Raw genomic sequence first — 20,401 nt, 5'->3', positions numbered from 1 at the left:
GTGTGGGTAACGTAGGAAGAGAGAAGATGATTATGAAGGAAATCAGGGAAAAGAAAGAGGAATTTGAAGGTAAGGAAGAAGACAGAGACATGACAGAGTGAGAGAAACAGACAGACAAAAACAAGAAATGAACAAAGAAAGAGGAAGTGCGATAGAAATAAGATGAATAATACATGGTATCTGACTAAGAATTCTATCTATAGAGAAATTATTATTCATTAATTCCATTATACAGTGCGTATCAATAAAAACAGGACAGTTTAGAAAAGTCTATCAGAATTTTGTTTGAAATTATGATGTCAATTTTTTTTTATGTTAATAGATGCTCTTAAATCTTATCTTTAAATGCTTTTAGAACAACAAGTTTCGTTCATGCTTGAGCGAACACGAAAAGTTTTTGTCAGGGGTTAAAAAAAGGCTTGCACCAATTGGCAGAAAATAAGAATGTATTGATAATCAGACTTTTAGCTAATCAGCAGCCTCCTCTTAAATTTTTTCTCATCTATGCCATTATTTTTTTGTTATTATGCTTTCAAAATTCATTTACAAATCTACATGCATTTATTTACTTGATCCAGGAAAGGAATACATTTTTATTCTTAGGGGCTATTTTTGCCATATTGTGGCGATGGCTGAATATTTAAGGTACTTTTGTGTAAAAAAAAAAAGATTCCCGATCAGTGTGACGAAAATTTATTTGTCAAATAGTCTGTACTCAGCTAACTGGGCAATAAAAAGAACCTATAAAGGGTTCAAAGTTTCCTTTGGTTTCTAAAATGGTGAATTATGCTAATTATGCTAATTACGCAAATTTCGCACGAGTCGCGAGTTTCTGGACCGAAAATGGGGATCGAACTTTTTATTGAGATTAATGGATTTTGCATCGAGCTTAAATATACATGTATTTTTCGAAAAGTTTGAAAGAAAAAGGCATTTAAATATTGATCGAGAAGATCAATTAGATCCAGGAGGGGGCGCTTTGTTCTTTCCTTAGATATCATTCCCCTTGGATCTGCCATTATGCGCTCAATCTTTATCAATAATCAAGAAAATATGATTTTCTTACATTTATTGTCGATAAAAATGGATGCATATGATTGCTAATATGAGTATTACAGAATGGCAACTTAATAGCTCTTCATCATTCTTATTTTTCAACCAGAATAATAAAAAAATCTTTACCATATTCACCCCCTTTTTGACTGATTTTATAAAACATTACTGCATGAATGCCAACGTTTTACTGTTTTTAAAATTCCCCATTTCAGTGAAGACGTTAAATCTAAAAACAAAAGCAAATAGTCATTTCCATTAATTATTACGTAATTGCCAATATGCATATATATGTCCATTCTTGTCAATATTCGTTCATTTACTACCTTGATATTATATCCCCCACACCCATCAGATAATTAAGGTTATTGGTAGACTGCAAAATCATATCATTATTTCTCAATTACATTGTTTCGTCGGTATTACCCCCATCTTCGTTGCTGGCAATATAGTTCAGTGCGATTATGTCGCATCTCTATTAATACCTACATGTAGCTTTATAGACCTGCAAAAGTGTATATATTTGGAATTTGCATAAATGTCATAAGCAAAGGATTTAGGCTTATGCCCTCTACCCCTTAGCCCAAATTAGACTCGCTGTTCTGCTCCTTTTAAGTAACACTTTTAACCGCGTGATTTACTCTTCTAAAACATTTTTATAAAAATGTCATCCCTTTTTGGCAATGGAACCCATTTTCCCTTGCATTCTTAAAAAAAATTGACACACTTTTTGAGTGGCAAACTTATGTGGGGGGTGTCAGAGACGAAAAAAAAAATCAAAATTATTGTTAGACACGTCTTTCATGTCTTGATTTTGGATTCCATTCCTAATCCATCTACATTTATCATGTTTATGATATTATTACAGTAGAAATAACGATATTTATTTTGCTGATTTATGTAGGCCTACTATAAAGTAAATTTTCTGTCATTGTCATCATGTCGGCACAAACAGTCACTCGTAATAAATGCGTGCATTACTTTCAAAATATCACATGTAGATTATATTATATTGCTTTCACTTCATCAAAATAATGTATATAATGTTATTTTCTTCCATGAAAAATATAATACTACGATTAGAGTCTTTACCAAATTGGATTCACTCGGACACTAGTGCGAATGCAAGATGTCAGAAGGCGGGGGTGTGGCTATAAATATAAATTACTGACAAGAAAAATTGAATATTACATCCAACAATCACTTTTGTTCTCTCTCTCTCCTAAAATATGCAAACCAGAATCTAGTCGGCCTGATGCTATGTTGATTTTTTAATTATTATTTTGCCCCCCTTAAATTTGCAAACTTACCTTTCTGTCGAAAATGTCCATGAAGTGTAACCCATATTATGCAAACAGACCCATTCATTTTACGAAGTAAGAATGCTCGTCTGTAAATTTGTATCTGATTTATATTACTTTGTACTATGTTTTGAAAGGAAATGGAATAAAGAAATGAAAATTGAAATTCATTTCAATTATTCAAACCACATTTTGCAATCAGCTCGACCGCATTGCTCACTCGCTCGTATCATTATGCTTCAACATTCTAAGTAATTTCCCCCCCCCCCCTTATAGGAAAACGATTCCTGCCTATACACGGCCATGGAAATCTATCCAACGATCCTGCAGGTGCTAGGCTAATCAGGATATTTGGATCGAATAATACAACATTGCAGTTTCGATTACATAGATAGATCTATTTAAAGCTTTCTGTATTCTTCCCTTTTAGCTTCTCTTTGCAAAAATAGAAACCTGGGATTAAAAACGAAGTACTCTGCGCTAAATTATCGCGGGAGTATTGAACAAACATAACATGCAAAGGGAAGAATGGGGAATATGAATGCAGCTTTTGTGTTTAACCTCTTGTGTATTCCTGTTAGCTAGCTCATATGAATGATACACGGCATAATTGTGACTTGTTGAAACTGATATTGGCGAAATTATGTGGAAGTGTAATTTAACAGTAGTTCTTATTCTTGTCGTCTGCAAGGCAATCTGTGATGGAAGGAAGGATATTCAGAATGATCACAAACACATGCACTGGAAGGTATGTATCGAGCTTTTCATTTGAATGAAAACTGTCCGATAATGGAAGTGGTATGTATACTTCGCACAAACATTCATAAATTCCTCAATGGCATCAGGTTGTATATGAATGTACTTAGTATTCTCCTCTCCTTCCAAAAGTGACATGAGGATAGTGCCTAGTTTGACGGAAGGAAGGTGATATTACATCTTTATTACCACTTCAATTGATGAAAATTTCCCTACGTACAGATGAAACAATGTTTTTTATTTTGCTTTCATTATTGCGTTCAACATAACACAGTACATAATATCAAATGTGTCTACGCATGCAATATATAAAATAACCTACTAATATAAACAACATATTCATAATACATAATTAAAACAAAATAAGGATGTGAGTATAAACTTTACTCTTTTTTTAACAAAAACATTAATCTATGAACGCAGGAGTTCGCTCAACACCTCTGGGGCAACTTTTATGTATGCTCCTCTTTATATCGCTTTTATGATAATTCATAAATTTGTCTTTATTTCGCAGATGATTTTATATCCTGTGATATTTTAATTTATATTTCGTTAACCGTTTTTTTTTTCAATATTTTTAGGTACTACAATTTTTGTATGTTATTAATTTGTGATTTATATGATGATATTTAGTTTCATTGTTAATATTACGACTGTCGTATAATTGATTTATCTAAATGTATTACCTCTGTGCATGTATATATGTAAGTGCAGAAAGTCAATCCTCGCTCCAGCGAATTCAGTGCACAAGCCACACACAGTAGTTTGCCTGCATAAAACCATTCCATTTATCATCATGGAGCTATATAGCTCCGTGATCATATCCTTCACCTTGTGTTGACGTACACCACTGTTTGTTTGTATTCCACTATTGATTACGCACTACCCTTGTTTGGGGGAATCCCCATTCCTGCATGGCATAGCCCGGGGAATAGCAATCTCTATCGCTGAATAGAATGATGTTTATCTAAAGCCACATCTATAAAGGCTTGTATTAAGTACAGATCATTGATTATTAGAAACTGGAGTCTGAATTTTTATCTTCGTTACGTCATTTTGTTATTATTCATTTTACAACTCCAGGCAGATATCGACGGTGGGAGATTGATGGATTCAGTTGGTAAGTTTTCCATCTCTTATGAATTATGTAGGCATATTCTGTTTCACTTGATTATTTCATGAAATCATCCACTGTATTAGACAGTATGAGTACGAGGGAAGCTTATCTTTCATGTCAAATGTGATCCCACTTTAAAATTCAATCCAAAATAATCACGTTTAAGCTATAACAATAACAGTCTAATTTAAGATCATTGATAATATTTTGTGAGACATACATTTAAAATGTTACGGCCTACACCATATGCGATGACGTCCAGAAATTAATGAAAACAATTCCAACAAACCAGACTAGATAAGTTCTTTGACCATTCAGCTCGTTATTCATCCCATATTGAAAAAGGGCTTCATCACGAGCCCCCATTTTGTATATTATAGAATTCACAGTCAAGGCGTGTCCAAGGGTTATAACCCGCGAAGAGTGGGGTGCTCGACCTGCCAAGGATAGGTCAGACATGGAAACTCCGGTTCCCTTTGTGATATTACATCACACCGATACGCCAGAATGCTTTACCTTTGACGAATGCTGTAAGATGATGCGATCCATACAGGTAAATTGCTCCTTCTCCCCCCCCCCTCCGCCCTTCTTTCAACAGGGACAATCATTCTTAAACAAGAATGAAATTCATTAATCAAGTGTAAACAAAGTGAGTCACTCGCGCAAAAGTGGGCTAATTCGTCCGCATAGTTGCACATTTTGAGCCAAATGTATCATTATAAGGACACGCTTTTACAAGAGTGGCTCACTTTTTATTTTATGTGAATTCATATTGCTACAAAAATGTTCATCGTGTCTTTTTCTGAAATGATTTGTACAATTCAGTTTACACCTCGAATTGATCTGAAATGAAATGTAATTGTTATCATATTACATACAAGTATTATAATTGAAGTTTAATGTGTTGGTCTCGGATGTATTCTTGAATTATTTCGATCTCGTTCAGGATTTCCACATGGACGTCAGGGGATGGAACGACATCGCATATTCCTTCCTGGTCGGTGAAGACGGTTTGGTATACAGAGGTCGAGGATGGGACACCGTGGGTAGTCATGCACCCTGGTATAACTTCAGATCATTAGGTAGGTCTATGATGTGGATGATTGTTAACAGGGTGATGGTGATGGAGATCGTGTGAATATGACGTTGTTTGTGGTGATGGTGGTGATGATGACAATGATTATGAAGACAATAAATGATGATGGTGATGATGGCGGTGGTAGTGGTGGTGGCAGTAGTAGTAGTAGTAGTAGTAGTAGTAGTAGAAGAAGAAGAAGAAGAAGAACAAGAAGTAGTAGTAGTAGTAGTAGTAGAAGTAGTAGTAGTAGTAGTAGTAGTAGTAGTAGCAGTAGTAGTAGTATAGTAGTAGTAGTAGTAGTAGTAGTAGTAGCGTAGTAGTAGTAGTAGTAGTATAGTAGTAGTAGTAGCAGCAGCAGTAGTAGTAGTAGTAGTAGTAGTAGTAGTAGTAGTAGTAGTAGTAGTAGTAGTAGTAGTATTGTGTTGTTGTATATTGGTGAAGATTTTATTTTGATAATGATGATGACGATGATGGCAGTGATGATGATGATGCTGATGATGGAGATGGTGGTGGTGATGATTATGATTTTTTATGATGTTTTTTAAGTGGTGATGGGTGTAGGGTATATTGCAATTATTATGTGGAATACTATTATCTCATCATATTGATTTATATACCGTCCCTGTTTTCTCTTTCTTTTGAAGGCATATCTATCATGGGTAATTTTACAACGAAGCTTCCGAACCAGAAGGCAATAGAAGCTGTCGATGAAATCATTAACTGTGCCATTGTAAAGTGAGTCTCCAATATGCAAAACAAATAGATGAGTAGTAGTAGTACCTATATGCAATTCAGTGGCGGATCCCGTGGGGGGGGGGGGGCACATCCGGCCCGTGCCCCCCTTTTGAGAGGCATAATCAAAATTTGTAATGTAAATGCCGTTCTAACCCAAGTGTGCCCCCTTTTTTTTAAGTGAGGACGTTTTTTTTGCTCGTCAAATTTTCCGTGGACGAAATGACCTTGAATTTGGGGTGAAAACCTTTTTTGTTTGTTTGTTTTTTTGCTTGTCAAATTTTCAGTGGACAAAATGACTTAAAATTTGGGTGAAAAGCTTTTTTTCGCTTGTCAAATTTTCCTCGGGAAAATGTGCACCCCACTTTTGGAAAATCCTGGCTCCTCCCTAATGTAATTTAATTCAATTCGAATAAACATTTATTTTCTTCTATTTTCACAAAATATCATTTTTCATTATAATCTGTATAAAATCATTTGTCATAAAAGAGTAGAAATATAAATAAGATTTGTTAAACAGAAGAAGGCGTAATTCCTCAAAAGCAAGAGCTTGTGGAGGGATATGCCTGTAACACAGAAGGCGGTTGGTCTCCTTTTGGGGATGTGTTTTCAAGTTGAAAAGAACGGATCTTGGTCACACTAGATTTTTGAGAAATGTAAAAATAAAAAAAGCGGGGATCAACTGCGCCTGCCTCCTCCGTCCGCAGTAAGGCAATGAACGAAGGATTTTAACTGATAGCTTTCTCACGTATTTTACATATTTTCGCATATTGCATTCTACCTCTTACTTTGACACCACCCCAACCCCCCCCCCCCCCTCCTCTACTTCCCACCCCATCTCTGCCCCTCTTTCTCAATCACATTTTATAGCAATAAACTCAAGTCTGACTACATTCTCTATGGTCATCGCCAAGCTACTCCAAACAGGACCTGCCCAGGCCAGGCTCTTTTTGACATGATCCAAACTTGGCCTCACTGGGTAAGAAATTAAGTTGATCACGTACTTGTCTTAATTATTCAAGCTCATCTTTGTACAAAAGGATAAGGAATTACTCCACAATGATGTTTAAATGGATTACGTACAGTAATATTCTTGATTTTCAAGTGATTATATACTCTCTAAGAGAAAAAAATCAGGTTCGTAAAAACTATGAACTTACCTACGATTTGTTGAAAAAATACACACAACTTGAAGTTAATTACTCAAACTCCTATACAGTGCGTCCCACAAAAAACGAAACCGAGATTTATCGATGATTTATCATAACTTAATCGCAAATACAATAGACAAATGACCTACCATTTTAAGCTTAGAATCTCCTCTTTCATCTGAAATTACTTAGATTATTTCTCATTCACGCATGAGTGAGCAAAAACAATTTGAAAAGGGAATACCGAAAAGTCACTTGGCGGGCCGTATCTGGGTTTTAAAAAGAAAACCACATTTTTAAAAAGTTCAATATCTGCTTTTTAATTTGATACCTCAATTACAGAAAATGGTCAAGAAATAACAAAGTTCTGGTTATTTGAAATAAGGCTTGAATTTCAATAATTTCATAAAATGAAGAGGTTTTACAGGATAGCGTTCAAACTCACTCGACACTCCGTTTTGTTGACGCTTAGCCATGCATTATTCTCGGCAAACAAAAATGACAAAACAAAATAATATGCGATTATGTCGTGGCTTTATTCAATAGAGATGAACGCTTCCCGAAATTGGTGTCACAATCACATAAGTATAAAACATGGATATGAATACCTCTGATTAGAGACTTACATTCATGTATATCTGAAACCAACCGATAGCCTCGAATTAGCTCCCCGAAGGGGGGTTAAACCCCCGGCTAGAAGGCCCCCCTCCCAGAAAATTCAACGTTAAATTTCGCGGCTGCTTTCCCACTGGTTCTCTGCTAGCCGGACAGGAATACCAGCACAGCTATGAACTACATTTATGAGCTACCGGCAAATCGGTGGATTACAGATGTCATACTTATATCATATAATATACATATATATATATACCAGCCTTCCCGCATGAGAAATTGGGTGAGGCCTAAATTTCACGAAAAATATAAATGTATACAGAATACCAGCCTCCCCGCCTATGAGATCAGGTGAGGCCTAAACTGAAAGTTCGAGCGTGACACCCTTACATAAAATATAAATGTATACAGAATACCAGCCTCCCCGCCTATGAGATCAGGTGAGGCCTAAACTGAAAGTTCGAGCGTGACACCCTTACATTCAAATCTACAATTGCGTTCTTAAAGTACTATGTAAAGTTATAAATAAATCCCCTTCGTCTAGGTACCGAATGAGGACCCGATTCAATATGAAATATTAATCAACGTACATGGCATCAAAGTGGAAAATCTAATAACTAGAGGCGAAAATATAATTCACTGCTTTAAACACTTTGCAAAAGTGACCATTGTGGATTAAAGAACATATGCCATGTCAATAATAAGACAATACAATTCATGTGAATTACCAATATATAACGAACACCCAGCCACAAAAACGGGTAAGGGCGAAAACCCACCTGACCACAGTCCAAAATAGTTCAGAAGGATAAAATTCCCTTACGGCCCACATTTCTAAATGCACGACGATCTTTGTATTGTTTTGGTGTGCGACCAGGCAAACTGCCTCCGGATTTGAATTCGTGTTTCGTTATATAAATCAATATTATATTAATGTAAGTAAACTAATTCAAATGTCCATTATCGACAGCTCTACATCCCGTTATTCCATTCTGAACGAGCTGTACATTCCAATAAAACACAAATCAACTCTGAATGATACGTATAGCGTATCTTCATTCTCGACCTTCTCCAACGCATGTGTTTAAACAATATTCCAACATCGTTTGACCCAAACGTACCGTTTACATGGGTGGTTGTTGGGGAGGAGGTGGGAAAATTACAAGCGAATATTTTGGACGTTCATCTCCGTTGAAAGCCAAGACTAAAATGAAGGATTTTTCGCGCCTTCACACCTAGGCGCGCGCGCCAAAACATGCGCGCTCCTTGCGCCCAGTACAAATTATTATCATTGTGCGCATAAACCAAACAGGCTGGCGCTCCATTGTGACGTATCACCTCGTCAACCGCGCCATTCCAAATTACAAATACCTTCATGACCTGGCATTGTTCTCCGACTAATAAATCATTTTAAATCGCCGAGTCGTCTTTAAAATACATTATTCTCGGCAAACAAAAATGACAAAACAAAATAATATGCGATTATGTCGTGGCTTTATTCAATAGAGATGAACGCTTCCCGAAATTGGTGTCACAATCACATAAGTATAAAACATGGATATGAATACCTCTGATTAGAGACTTACATTCATGTATATCTGAAACCAACCGATAGCCTCGAATTAGCTCCCCGAAGGGGGGTTAAACCCCCGGCTAGAAGGCCCCCCTCCCAGAAAATTCAACGTTAAATTTCGCGGCTGCTTTCCCACTGGTTCTCTGCTAGCCGGACAGGAATACCAGCACAGCTATGAACTACATTTATGAGCTACCGGCAAATCGGTGGATTACAGATGTCATACTTATATCATATAATATACATATATATATACCAGCCTTCCCGCATGAGAAATTGGGTGAGGCCTAAATTTCACGAAAAATATAAATGTATACAGAATACCAGCCTCCCCGCCTATGAGATCAGGTGAGGCCTAAACTGAAAGTTCGAGCGTGACACCCTTACATAAAATATAAATGTATACAGAATACCAGCCTCCCCGCCTATGAGATCAGGTGAGGCCTAAACTGAAAGTTCGAGCGTGACACCCTTACATTCAAATCTACAATTGCGTTCTTAAAGTACTATGTAAAGTTATAAATAAATCCCCTTCGTCTAGGTACCGAATGAGGACCCGATTCAATATGAAATATTAATCAACGTACATGGCATCAAAGTGGAAAATCTAATAACTAGAGGCGAAAATATAATTCACTGCTTTAAACACCTTGCAAAAGTGACCATTGTGGATTAAAGAACATATGCCATGCCAATATATCTTATGACAACAGTGTTTAGGCGGCATAATTTGACAAATTACCGCCAAACGAGAATATATTTTATATATATGATCGGCCGCCAAACACTTCATTCATTTGTTAAGCCTTCGTTCATAATTTAGTCTAGTTTTGCATCAGCTGGCCAAGCTAAATCAGTTATCATGCATATGTAGTCAAGTAGGCCTCCAAGCCCTCCAATAATTTTAAATGAATTTAAAATATATCATCTTTGTATAAAATCTTTGTACAGCCTTGACGTCGCTGTCTTACATGACACAGTTACCTGAAGGCTGGCATTCTTTGCCTCTAGCTATTCTGGCTGATATAAGAGTGATCATTTTATATGCAGTATACCTGTTTTCTATTCTTGACCAACATACCAGCCCGTTTTAAACCAGCATGAAATGACAAATACTTTGCACCTGAATATTTCACTTATTGCATTCCAAAACCAGATAGAAAAATTCAATTCAAGTATATGAACAAATATCCATCTCAAGTATAATGAGAGCATGAAAAACACTTCAATGTATTCAGCTGTTGGAAAAATCTCCCAATAGAAATACATTAAAACATAACCATGTCAGAACTTCATTCACAATTAAAATCTGATTACCATGCGCAAAACTAAACAAAACATATGAAGGAAGACAAGATAATATGCCATTTGAAGTATCATGATTTTGATACAAATCTATTGCAATCTTCAAAATTGAAATTCATTGCATCACTAATTTTGATAAGTTATCAATGGTGGCTGAACGCCTTCAGCTTGACCATATAATTAACAAATACTGGCATCCCAACATTGCTAAACTAGCAATGCATGCCGCACTGAGGTACTGCCTCTGTCTTGTTGTCCCATTTGCCATACATGTATAACAGTGCATAATTTAACCCTATGCACACAAATAATTCAATTGTGGACAATCGATCGATAAAAACCAAACACGGCATTTAGCTAGTCACTTCACACTTAATTCCAACAAATACGGTACATATCATACCATTCTGAGTTGTAATTTTATTTTATTCATTTTTTCATTATTAGTATTTTTTATGGATTTTATATACTGTTCTGTTGGAAATGAGATAAGATAAAATCTGAAACTGAAAACTTGAGTAACATCCACAGAATAACCTCATATTACCAATGGAGTATAACCATGATAACTGAAGGCACTAAAACCAATTAGATGGCCGAAAGCCATCAGTTTGACCATATAGTTAACACATACTAGCATCCCAACATAGCTAAACCAACAATGCATGCCGCACTGAGGTACTGCCACTTTCTTGTTGTCCCATTTGCCATATAATTATAACAGTGCATGACTTAACTCCATGCACCCATATGATTCAATTGTGGACAATCGATCAATTAAAATCCAACCACAGCATTTAGTTAGTCACCTCACTCTTAATGCCAACAAACACACATCATACCATTCCTGAGTTATAATGGATTTTGAATACTGTTCTGTTGGAAATGAGATAAAATAAAAACTGAAACTGAAAACTAGAGTAACATCCACAGAATAACCCCATATAACCAATAGAGTATAACCATGATAATTGAAGGCACTAAAACCAATTTGAACATGAAACCTTCCCGATCAGGACTACTCCGTTAGAGCTACACTCCTCATGCAGCTAAACTAAGAACCAGTGAACATAAACTGGAATTTTACCGGGGATGTTTCATTTTTTGATTATGTATTCACATATCGACGTAAAACATGACTGACTTTTTGTCTTATCATCTTCACCACATCCATGAAATAATTGTTTATTTCAAAAATAAAATAACATCCGACGAGTAGTCCTTCAAAGGATAATGAATAAAATTTGAAGTGCCTTATACATTTATACATCCATATATATATATATATATTTGTCCTGAACAATATGTTACATTCTTGTTGGCAAAAGCACAAAGAGGCAAAGGGGTTTCTTCATATGTTCAAGTTCCAATCCCTTCCAAGTGAACAATGTGGAGGACCTAATAAAAAGTCTGAAAATGAAATCATAATGAACTCATCCTCATATCATGGACTCATTATTCAAGATAGCCCACTGTATCATGATGTTTCAAACATGAAATTGTTTTCCCTGCTGCAATACTGTTCCTTGAAGGCTAAGATGTTTGTTCACCAGTTTTTTTTACTGAAGAAAACCTCTATTCCTTGGACTACGTATTATAAATCCACACCTGTCGGTAAATTATTTAGATGAAGACGTTGACCACTGCTCCAATTACGGTAATTTCCGGCAGCATAGTTCTCAGGCTATACCCAGTTCATTTCTATTTATTACAAGAGCGTATTAACGCCAAAATTGACATCCATTACCATGGACTCTAGGCTATCTGGTCAGGAACTAGATCCAACCAAAGGGAAACTCTTTGCAGCCAGACTTGGAGCGTTCTAGGTCATACTATAGTAGGTCCAATTGTCATCAAACTTTCCTGCCAGCCTACCTTGCCTCGCAGTAGTCAGCTTGAATCCATTTTATCCAAAGAGCCGACTCTGCAAAAGAAAACAAGAAAAAAGCCTGGGCAGAACACCTAAATCTGTATCTCGTACCAAAACGGGTTTGTCCCTCTGCTTTCCCTTTCAATTTATCACTCAATTATGAGCTTAACACGAAAGGAGCAGCTTCCCGAAACGTCTGAAAACCGCCTTCACGGAATAATCAGTAGTCCTGCTCCTTATGTTTCATTTTTAACTTTAATTTTCCAATTCCCTACAGTACAACCCCAACCAGCGATGCAATATCATCTGCATACATGTGCGTGTCGCAACTTAGACAATATTTCAAAACCAGATTAAGCTTCAAATAATCTGTTCCAAATGACTATAACTGTTATTATTTTGAAATATATTATCATTATTATTTCAGTATTCAGTTTACCTCTATATCACTGCAGAAATAATCGAGCCAAATTATTGCATCCAGCCCATTGGAAACATTTTCATACTCAACGGGCCACCAACAAAATATTTCACACGCTGTACAATTCCAAAAAAGAAGATGTACTTTTGTAACCTGGTTCCTGATTGTGCAATCGGTAAATTTCGTTTGATTGGCCAGTTTACCTACATGGCTTATTGCATTAAAGGCATCCGTATTGTGTCCCCCGAAAGCAAAGGGGGAATGACAGCATGGTGCATCTACAAGATTTCAGACTTTCCCACACATGCCCATTTACACTCAATGCCTTCCAGGAATTAACTCCTCATTATTTATTATTTTATTTGCCGCCTTGATCATTTATACCAAATCTATAATAATTATCATTCTTTTTAAAATGATATTATCGATATTATCTCAGTTCAAATCATTGACCAGCCAAATAGGCCTATTTGATACATACCTTGAACCATGAGGTGTAACTAGGTTCAATTGTGAAGCGCTTTGAGCAGTTCGACTTCGAGGTTGATATAAAGCGCTATATAACAACCAGTAATTAAATTCAATTCCAATAGGGCCTAAGCATTTCTATTTCTTTTACACAAAATAAAATCCACACAAAATCATCGCACATAAACGACTCCTATTACATAAAGGTTTCTTATTAGGAGGCCTATAATATTATAACAAACTGCTCGTTGAACCCCTTGACTTCAATCTAAACTAATTTGGGGATTCCAAGCTAGTTCGAAATTACATCCGACTATTATGTGCAAGGTAAGTCTACTTTTACGTGTACCATGTTTCCTCGAAACGTGAAGCTCACATTTCCAGCAAGCATCGGCATTCAATTCATGCAAAGTGAATTCCAAAAAACCAACCCCTTTCAAGGCGTAAATGTATAAACAGAACTCCTTGTTGCAAGGTGGAGGTGTTTATATTTAATGTATAATCATTATCACACTGTATCATCAACATCAGCAATAAATAGTATTATTTTCAATACTATAAACTCTAGTTATTTTCCTTTAAAAGACTGTAAGAAATCCATACAATCACATGTCATAATGCTAAGCCACATCCGCTACTTTTCAAGTGACTGATTCAACAATAATATCATGCCCGTCGCAGTCTGTAGATGTTCATTTAAAAACTGATTAGACGTATGCATATCTAGTATAAGCTCTTCCACTACCGGTCTATCCACATAATTTTTAGACCGAGAACACAGCTCATGCTGGCCAATATCCAGAAAAAGTCACAGAGGTCAAATACTACTTTTATAGGCCTAACTGAACCAGCTGATTTATCCCCAAAACAGACATGTAAAACCGCGTCTACTGTAAGTAGATCTAACGTTGGACCTAGCCTAATTTCCTCTGTGGTGTCACCATTAAATTGTAGTCCGAGTACCTGTTCTAGTAGTAGACTACTTGTAAATTTATAACAAAGACAAAGTGACATTTCTAACTCAGTTATTTATCAGTACCGAAAAAATTCGAACTTTTTGCCAATCACTAGTAGACCCTCTGCTATTCTCACCATTTTTGCCAAAAACGGCGGCTTAAAATTAATCATGGTCTTAAATACATTTTAGCCTAGCCCATCACTAGGCCTAGAATAAGCTGTAATGCTAGAACCAATTTCATATCGGCCTCTATAGACTTCATTTTTCTTTGATTTTCCATCGTAAATATACATCGATTCTGGCCGAAGTTTTAGAACCTCAATGTAGGCATAGCCTATACTGAGGAGACTAACCCCAATTTCCAAACCACCGGCTGTGAAAATGTATTTACATCCATATTAATCACAGCCATGAACTAGGGCCTACACCTAATACGATACGGTAATTAACGTTAATAAAATTGTTGAACTCATTTTAAAAATCACCATGACACACCTAGTGACCTAGTTCAGACACTAAAACAAGTCGTCAAGTAGGAACAGGCCTAGGCCCGTGTTTGAATTATGACGATAACCCCTCCCTTTTCCATCATGATCGTATAAACCGCTTGGACCAAATTTAAAATTAATTCCAGGCCAAGTCCAAGCTAGGCTATGTCTTATTATGGCTTGACATATGACCTACATTCAAATCTAAACCCCAATTGTGTTAACAAGCCAAATAGCCCCCCCCCCCCCATCGAACCATGTTTGCCTGACTACCTTAACTAGTCTTATGCCTGGCCTATGGTTGGTAATAGGATCTTCGCGTTCTAACGTGAAAACGGGGGGGGGGGGTTGACGGGCCATGAAATTGAAATGAAAAGGACTCAGAGCCTATTAACTCCTGACCAATAAGAACATGATTTTGTTCGAAATCTAAAGCCAGGCCTAGACAGGCCTACCTGCTCGTTACAAAGCAGGCCTCTTCTACGATTCATTTAAGCCTAACTTCTACTCTAACTCTAAGACTAAGTTAGCACTACATCAATAGGCTTAGCGTTAGGCCTAGACCTACTAGGCCTATACTATTTGACACTAAACCGTAGACCTAAATCTAGACTGAGTCTAGCCTAGATCTATTCCTGCTTCGTACTCACCGGATAGGCTAGGTCTTGTAGAGACTGGAACTTGTGAATTGTCTGGTAGTGGTACCGACCACGAGTACCCCGTTCCCCGTTCCGTCTGCCAATCCAGACCGTCGCCTCACCTCCCACAAGCAGACTCGAGAGCTCGGACTCAGCCTCAGGAGTAGGACCTCTGACTTCCGACAAACATTCAATACTCATAGTCATATCATTGGGTGATCATGATGAATCATAGTCGACTGTATCATGGCGTCGCCGACAATGTCTAACTTATGCATGATTTCGTTGCCAATGTAGGCCTAGGCCTAGTCTCTAACCTTGTGCCAGGGCCCGTGCTCAAATGTTTTGTTGGCTGGGTTGGCTGTTGCCAGTCCCAAATCCTGCTCGTTAACGACAAGACTCTCAGACTCAATAAAAATTCCAGGCTTATGAAAAGCCGAATGAACTGAATTCCACCTAGCAGCTTGAGTCACATTCTCATCATTCGTTCCCATCGTTGCTGAAACCAAACAGCTCAAAGTTAGGGCCCAGCCGATCTGCTGACTGCTGTAATCGATACGGTCGCTCCCCGTCGTATTAAACTTGGTTCAAAGTCAAAGCAGACGAGTTATAATTGTTAATGTTAGGCCAGGCAAGAAATAGAGCATCATCAAGTAATTCGGACTGCATTTTCAGCTTCATAAGCGAAATTGTTGTGAGTCCCTATCGATGATGGTTTCAACAAAAAATTCTTGTAGATTTCGTTGTTCTTTGTAGATTACGACGTCTTCAAAAATGCAAGGTCGTAAGAAAAATTACAAGCGAATATTTTGGACGTTCATCTCCGTTGAAAGCCAAGACTAAAATGAAGGATTTTTCGCGCCTTCACACCTAGGCGCGCGCGCCAAAACATGCGCGCTCCTTGCGCCCAGTACAAATTATTATCATTGTGCGCATAAACCAAACAGGCTGGCGCTCCATTGTGACGTATCACCTCGTCAACCGCGCCATTCCAAATTACAAATACCTTCATGACCTGGCATTGTTCTCCGACTAATTTTAAATCGCCGAGTCGTCTTTAAAATACATTAAGTCTTTTGTTACCGTGCGATAGCTTCAGTGGGAAACCGGTGAAAACACGTTTATTTAATGAAATTATGGAAATACAAGCATTGTTTCGAGGGATCGTAACTTTTTTACTACTTGACCATTTTCTGTGATTTAGGTATCAAAGAAAAGAGAAGATATTGAACTTTTTAGTCATGTGATTTTCTTTTTGAAATTCAGATACCCCCGCCAAATGAGTTTTTGGCATCCTTTCTTCGAATTGTTTTTGCTCAATCATGCGTGAATGAGGAATAATCTAAGTAATACCAGATAAAAGAGGAGATTCTAAGCTTTACATTGGTAGGTCATTTGTCTATTTTATTTATGATTAAGTTATGATAAATCATCGCTAAATCTCGGTTTCGTTTTTTCTGGGACGCACTGTATATATATTCTAACAATGATCCATGTATATGATATATGTCCAAAGCCCATCTGAAAACAACAATAACTGCCCCAAATACCACATATATCCATAATATTGTGAGGATAGTTGTGGGGAGGGGAATTTTCTTTTTGATACACTCTTAATATATATAGTTGGGCAAAAATGCCCAAATTTTAACCAACCCTGAAAAACATACTGTCCGCATAACTATTGGTTAAAATCTGTCCAAATTGGGTAATACAAACTAATAATTGGGTAATAAATTTGCTCAATTGGATAATAATTGCCGAGAATATATATTTATATCTTGCACCAACATACATTACCCAAAACAGTGGACAGTATACGTTGCCCAACATTAATACACATCTGACGTCCTGAAGAATATGGAACGTCAAATTTGATATGCAAAATGTTGAACAAATTGCAATTTCATTTCATATTCACCTTGAATAGATGTTTTTTTTTACTAATCTGATAAAAAAAAACAATAATTGTGAAGTCTATGTAGCTTCATTACTTTTTATTTTACCTTAATCACCTGGTTACATTATTTAATCTGTCATTCGAACTTTTATGCAGATGAATGATCCATGATATTTTTGATAAAGTAGATGAAAAGATTTTTAGCAATCAATTTGGGATTTTTCAAAATTATTTCAGCTCTAAGAAATTGATAACACTCCATTCGGAAAAAAAATCATCAATGAATATTATCTCTAAAGAATAAAATTCTCAATTTTCAATTTTTTTTATAACTTTCTTTTCTATCATTTTCTCATTTTCTTTCGACAGAAACCCGGAGACCATTTTCCACCAAAGCAGTGACAGACAAAAAAATACAACTTCTTACTAGGCTTAGGTCATCGTGTTCACTTCCGTAACGACGATCAGACTATTTAATAATCAAAGAACATAAAGAATTTCTTTCTTATGTATTTTCTCCAGAAACTTAACGCTTCGCTCCTTTAGCAAATTATGACTGATATCAATAGAAAAATTATATTTTGCAAACTGTACACTTCGTGAGAGTATGCCTGAGTAATTTTTTTAATGATATTTATTTGATTTTTCAATATGAAAATTGTAAATAAAACCATCCTACGCAGACATCGGAAATCATTTGAAATGTTTAGTTATTAACACTTAAAAAATAAATCACAGAGTCATACTTAGTGCAATAGGAGTTTATAAAAAATATAATAATAATAGCTTGATTTATATAGCATTTTTATCAATTCTGTTTTATCTCCATGGTACTTAAATTCAATTCAAAGAAAATATACAAATAGGCCTTTTTATAAAGAATTATGACAAATAACAATAGGATATTACTGTTTGACTCAAAGCTTCACCAAATAAAACCAACAACTTTCGCTTTTCAATGCACTATTTAAAACAAAATTTACGGAAATATGTATATATATATAGCTATGTAATGTAATGAATAAGGTTTTATATGAAATTTTGCTATGCTACATATATAATACGAGTTGATGAATATATTTGATAATGATATTGTACAACCATCCATCTTAGATCGTACTATCAGGTCGCAATCGACTTCACTCGGTTGGCCATGAAGAGTTTGGTGAAAGTGATTTTTGTGACTCGTAGCAGTAGAAAGGCGACTTCAAACAAACTGATGAATGACATGCCGGTGAAGAGGCCCTTTCAGCCCACCTATATTACCCAAGATGTTTGGGATCTGGGTTAGATGTTGAAAGAGGGAAAGAAAAAGAGAGATGGAGAGAAATGAAAGTGACAGAGCGGTGAATCGTGAGTGTGTGGGGTGTGGGTGGTTATGAGAGGGGGAGGGAGGTAGAGAGAGAGAGATAAGGTGTGTGTGTGTGACAGAGGGTGTGGGTAACGTAGGAAAAGAGAAGATGATTATGAAGGAAATCAGGGAAAAGAAAGAGGAATTTGAAGGTAAGGAAGAAGACAGAGACATGACAGAGTGAGAGAAACAGACAGACAAAAACAAGAAATGAACAAAGAAAGAGGAAGTGAGATAGAAATAAGATGAATAATACATGGTATCTGACTAAGAATTCTATCTATAGAGAAATTATTATTCATTAATTCCATTATACAGTGCGTATCAATAAAAACAGGACAGACAGAAAAGTCTATCAAAATTTTGTTTGAAATTATGATGTCTATTTTTTATGTTAATAGATGCTCTTAAATCTTATCTTTAAATGCTTTTAGAACAACAAGTGTCGTTTGTGCTTGAGCGAACACGAACATTTTTTGTCAGGGGTTAAAAATAAGGCTTGCACCAAATGGCAGAAAATGAGAATGTTTTGATAATCAGACTTTTAGCTAATCAGCAGCCTCCTCTTAAAATTTTTCTTATCTATGCCATGATTTTTTTTAATTATGCTGTCATAATTCATTTACAAATCTACATGCATGTATTTACTTGATCCAGGAAAGGAATACATTTTTATTCTTAGGGGCTATTTTTGCCATATTGTGGCGATGGCTGAATATTTTGGGTACTTTTGGGTAAAAAAAAACATTTCCCGATCAGTGTGACGAAAATTTATTTGTCAAATAGTCTGTACTCAGGTAACTGAGCACTAAAAAGAACCCACAAAGGGTACCGTATAATCAATGATTCCTTTAAGTTTCTAAAATGGTGAATTATGCTAATTATGCTAATTACGTAAATTTCGCAAGAGTCGCGAGTTTCTGGGCCGAAAATGGGGATCGAACTTTTTATTGAGATTAATGGATTTTGCATCGAGCTTATGTATTTTTCGTAAAGGTTGAAAGAAAAATGCATTTAAATATTGGTTGAGAAGAGAAATTAAATCCAGGAGGGGGCGCTTTGTTCTTTCCTTAGATATCATTCCCCTTGGATCTGCCATTATGCGCTGAATCTTTATCAATAACCAAGAAAAGACGATTTTCTTACATTTATTGTCGATAAAAAATGGATGCATATGATTGCTAATTTGAGTATTACAGAATGGCAACTTAATAGCTCTTCATCATTCTTATTTTTCAACCAGAATAATGCAAAAATCTTTACCATATTCACCCCCCTTTTGACTGATTTTATAAAACATTACTGTATGAATGCCAACGTTTTACTGTTTTTAAAAATTCCCCATTTCAGCGAAGACGTTAAATCTAAACACAAAAGCAAACAGTCATTTCCATTAATTATTACGTAATTGCCAATATGCCTTTATCCATTATTTACAATATTGGTTCATTTACTATTACCACCTTGGTTTTATATTCCCCTCGCCCATCAGATAATTAAAGTTATTGGTAGACTACAAAATTAAATTATTATTTCTCAATTACTCCCATCTTTGTTGCCTGCAATATAGTTCAGTGCATTATGTCGTATCTCTATATATACCTTAAAAGACCTGCAAAAATAGAATAT

At 36.1% G+C, this 20,401-nt stretch overlaps 1 protein-coding gene across 1 annotated transcript; it reads left to right on the top strand.

The window, feature by feature from the left end:
- The first annotated feature begins 2,818 nt into the window (after positions 1 to 2,818).
- On the top strand, positions 2,819 to 12,882 carry LOC129260295 (peptidoglycan-recognition protein SB1-like). The gene is made up of 7 exons (XM_064099464.1): positions 2,819 to 3,102; positions 4,194 to 4,230; positions 4,608 to 4,780; positions 5,174 to 5,309; positions 5,950 to 6,040; positions 6,908 to 7,016; positions 12,826 to 12,882. The coding sequence occupies exons 1-7, from the start codon at positions 2,998 to 3,000 to the stop codon at positions 12,880 to 12,882; spliced, it is 708 nt and encodes a 235-aa protein (XP_063955534.1). The 5' UTR covers positions 2,819 to 2,997.
- The last annotated feature ends 7,519 nt before the right edge of the window (positions 12,883 to 20,401 follow it).

Source organism: Lytechinus pictus, chromosome 5, assembly GCF_037042905.1.
Source record: "Lytechinus pictus isolate F3 Inbred chromosome 5, Lp3.0, whole genome shotgun sequence".
Lineage (NCBI taxonomy): Eukaryota > Metazoa > Echinodermata > Echinoidea > Temnopleuroida > Toxopneustidae > Lytechinus > Lytechinus pictus.
This window is presented reverse-complemented; position numbering and strand designations above follow the sequence as displayed.

Coding starts and splice junctions, on each gene's coding strand:
- LOC129260295 (XM_064099464.1), top strand. CDS start 2,998: ATGTGGAAGTGTAATTTAACAGTAGTTCTTATTCTTGTCGTCTGCAAG. Junction 3,103..4,193: donor ACAAACACATGCACTGGAAG/GTATGTATCGAG, acceptor TTACAACTCCAG/GCAGATATCGACGGTGGGAG. Junction 5,310..5,949: donor GTATAACTTCAGATCATTAG/GTAGGTCTATGA, acceptor TTTCTTTTGAAG/GCATATCTATCATGGGTAAT.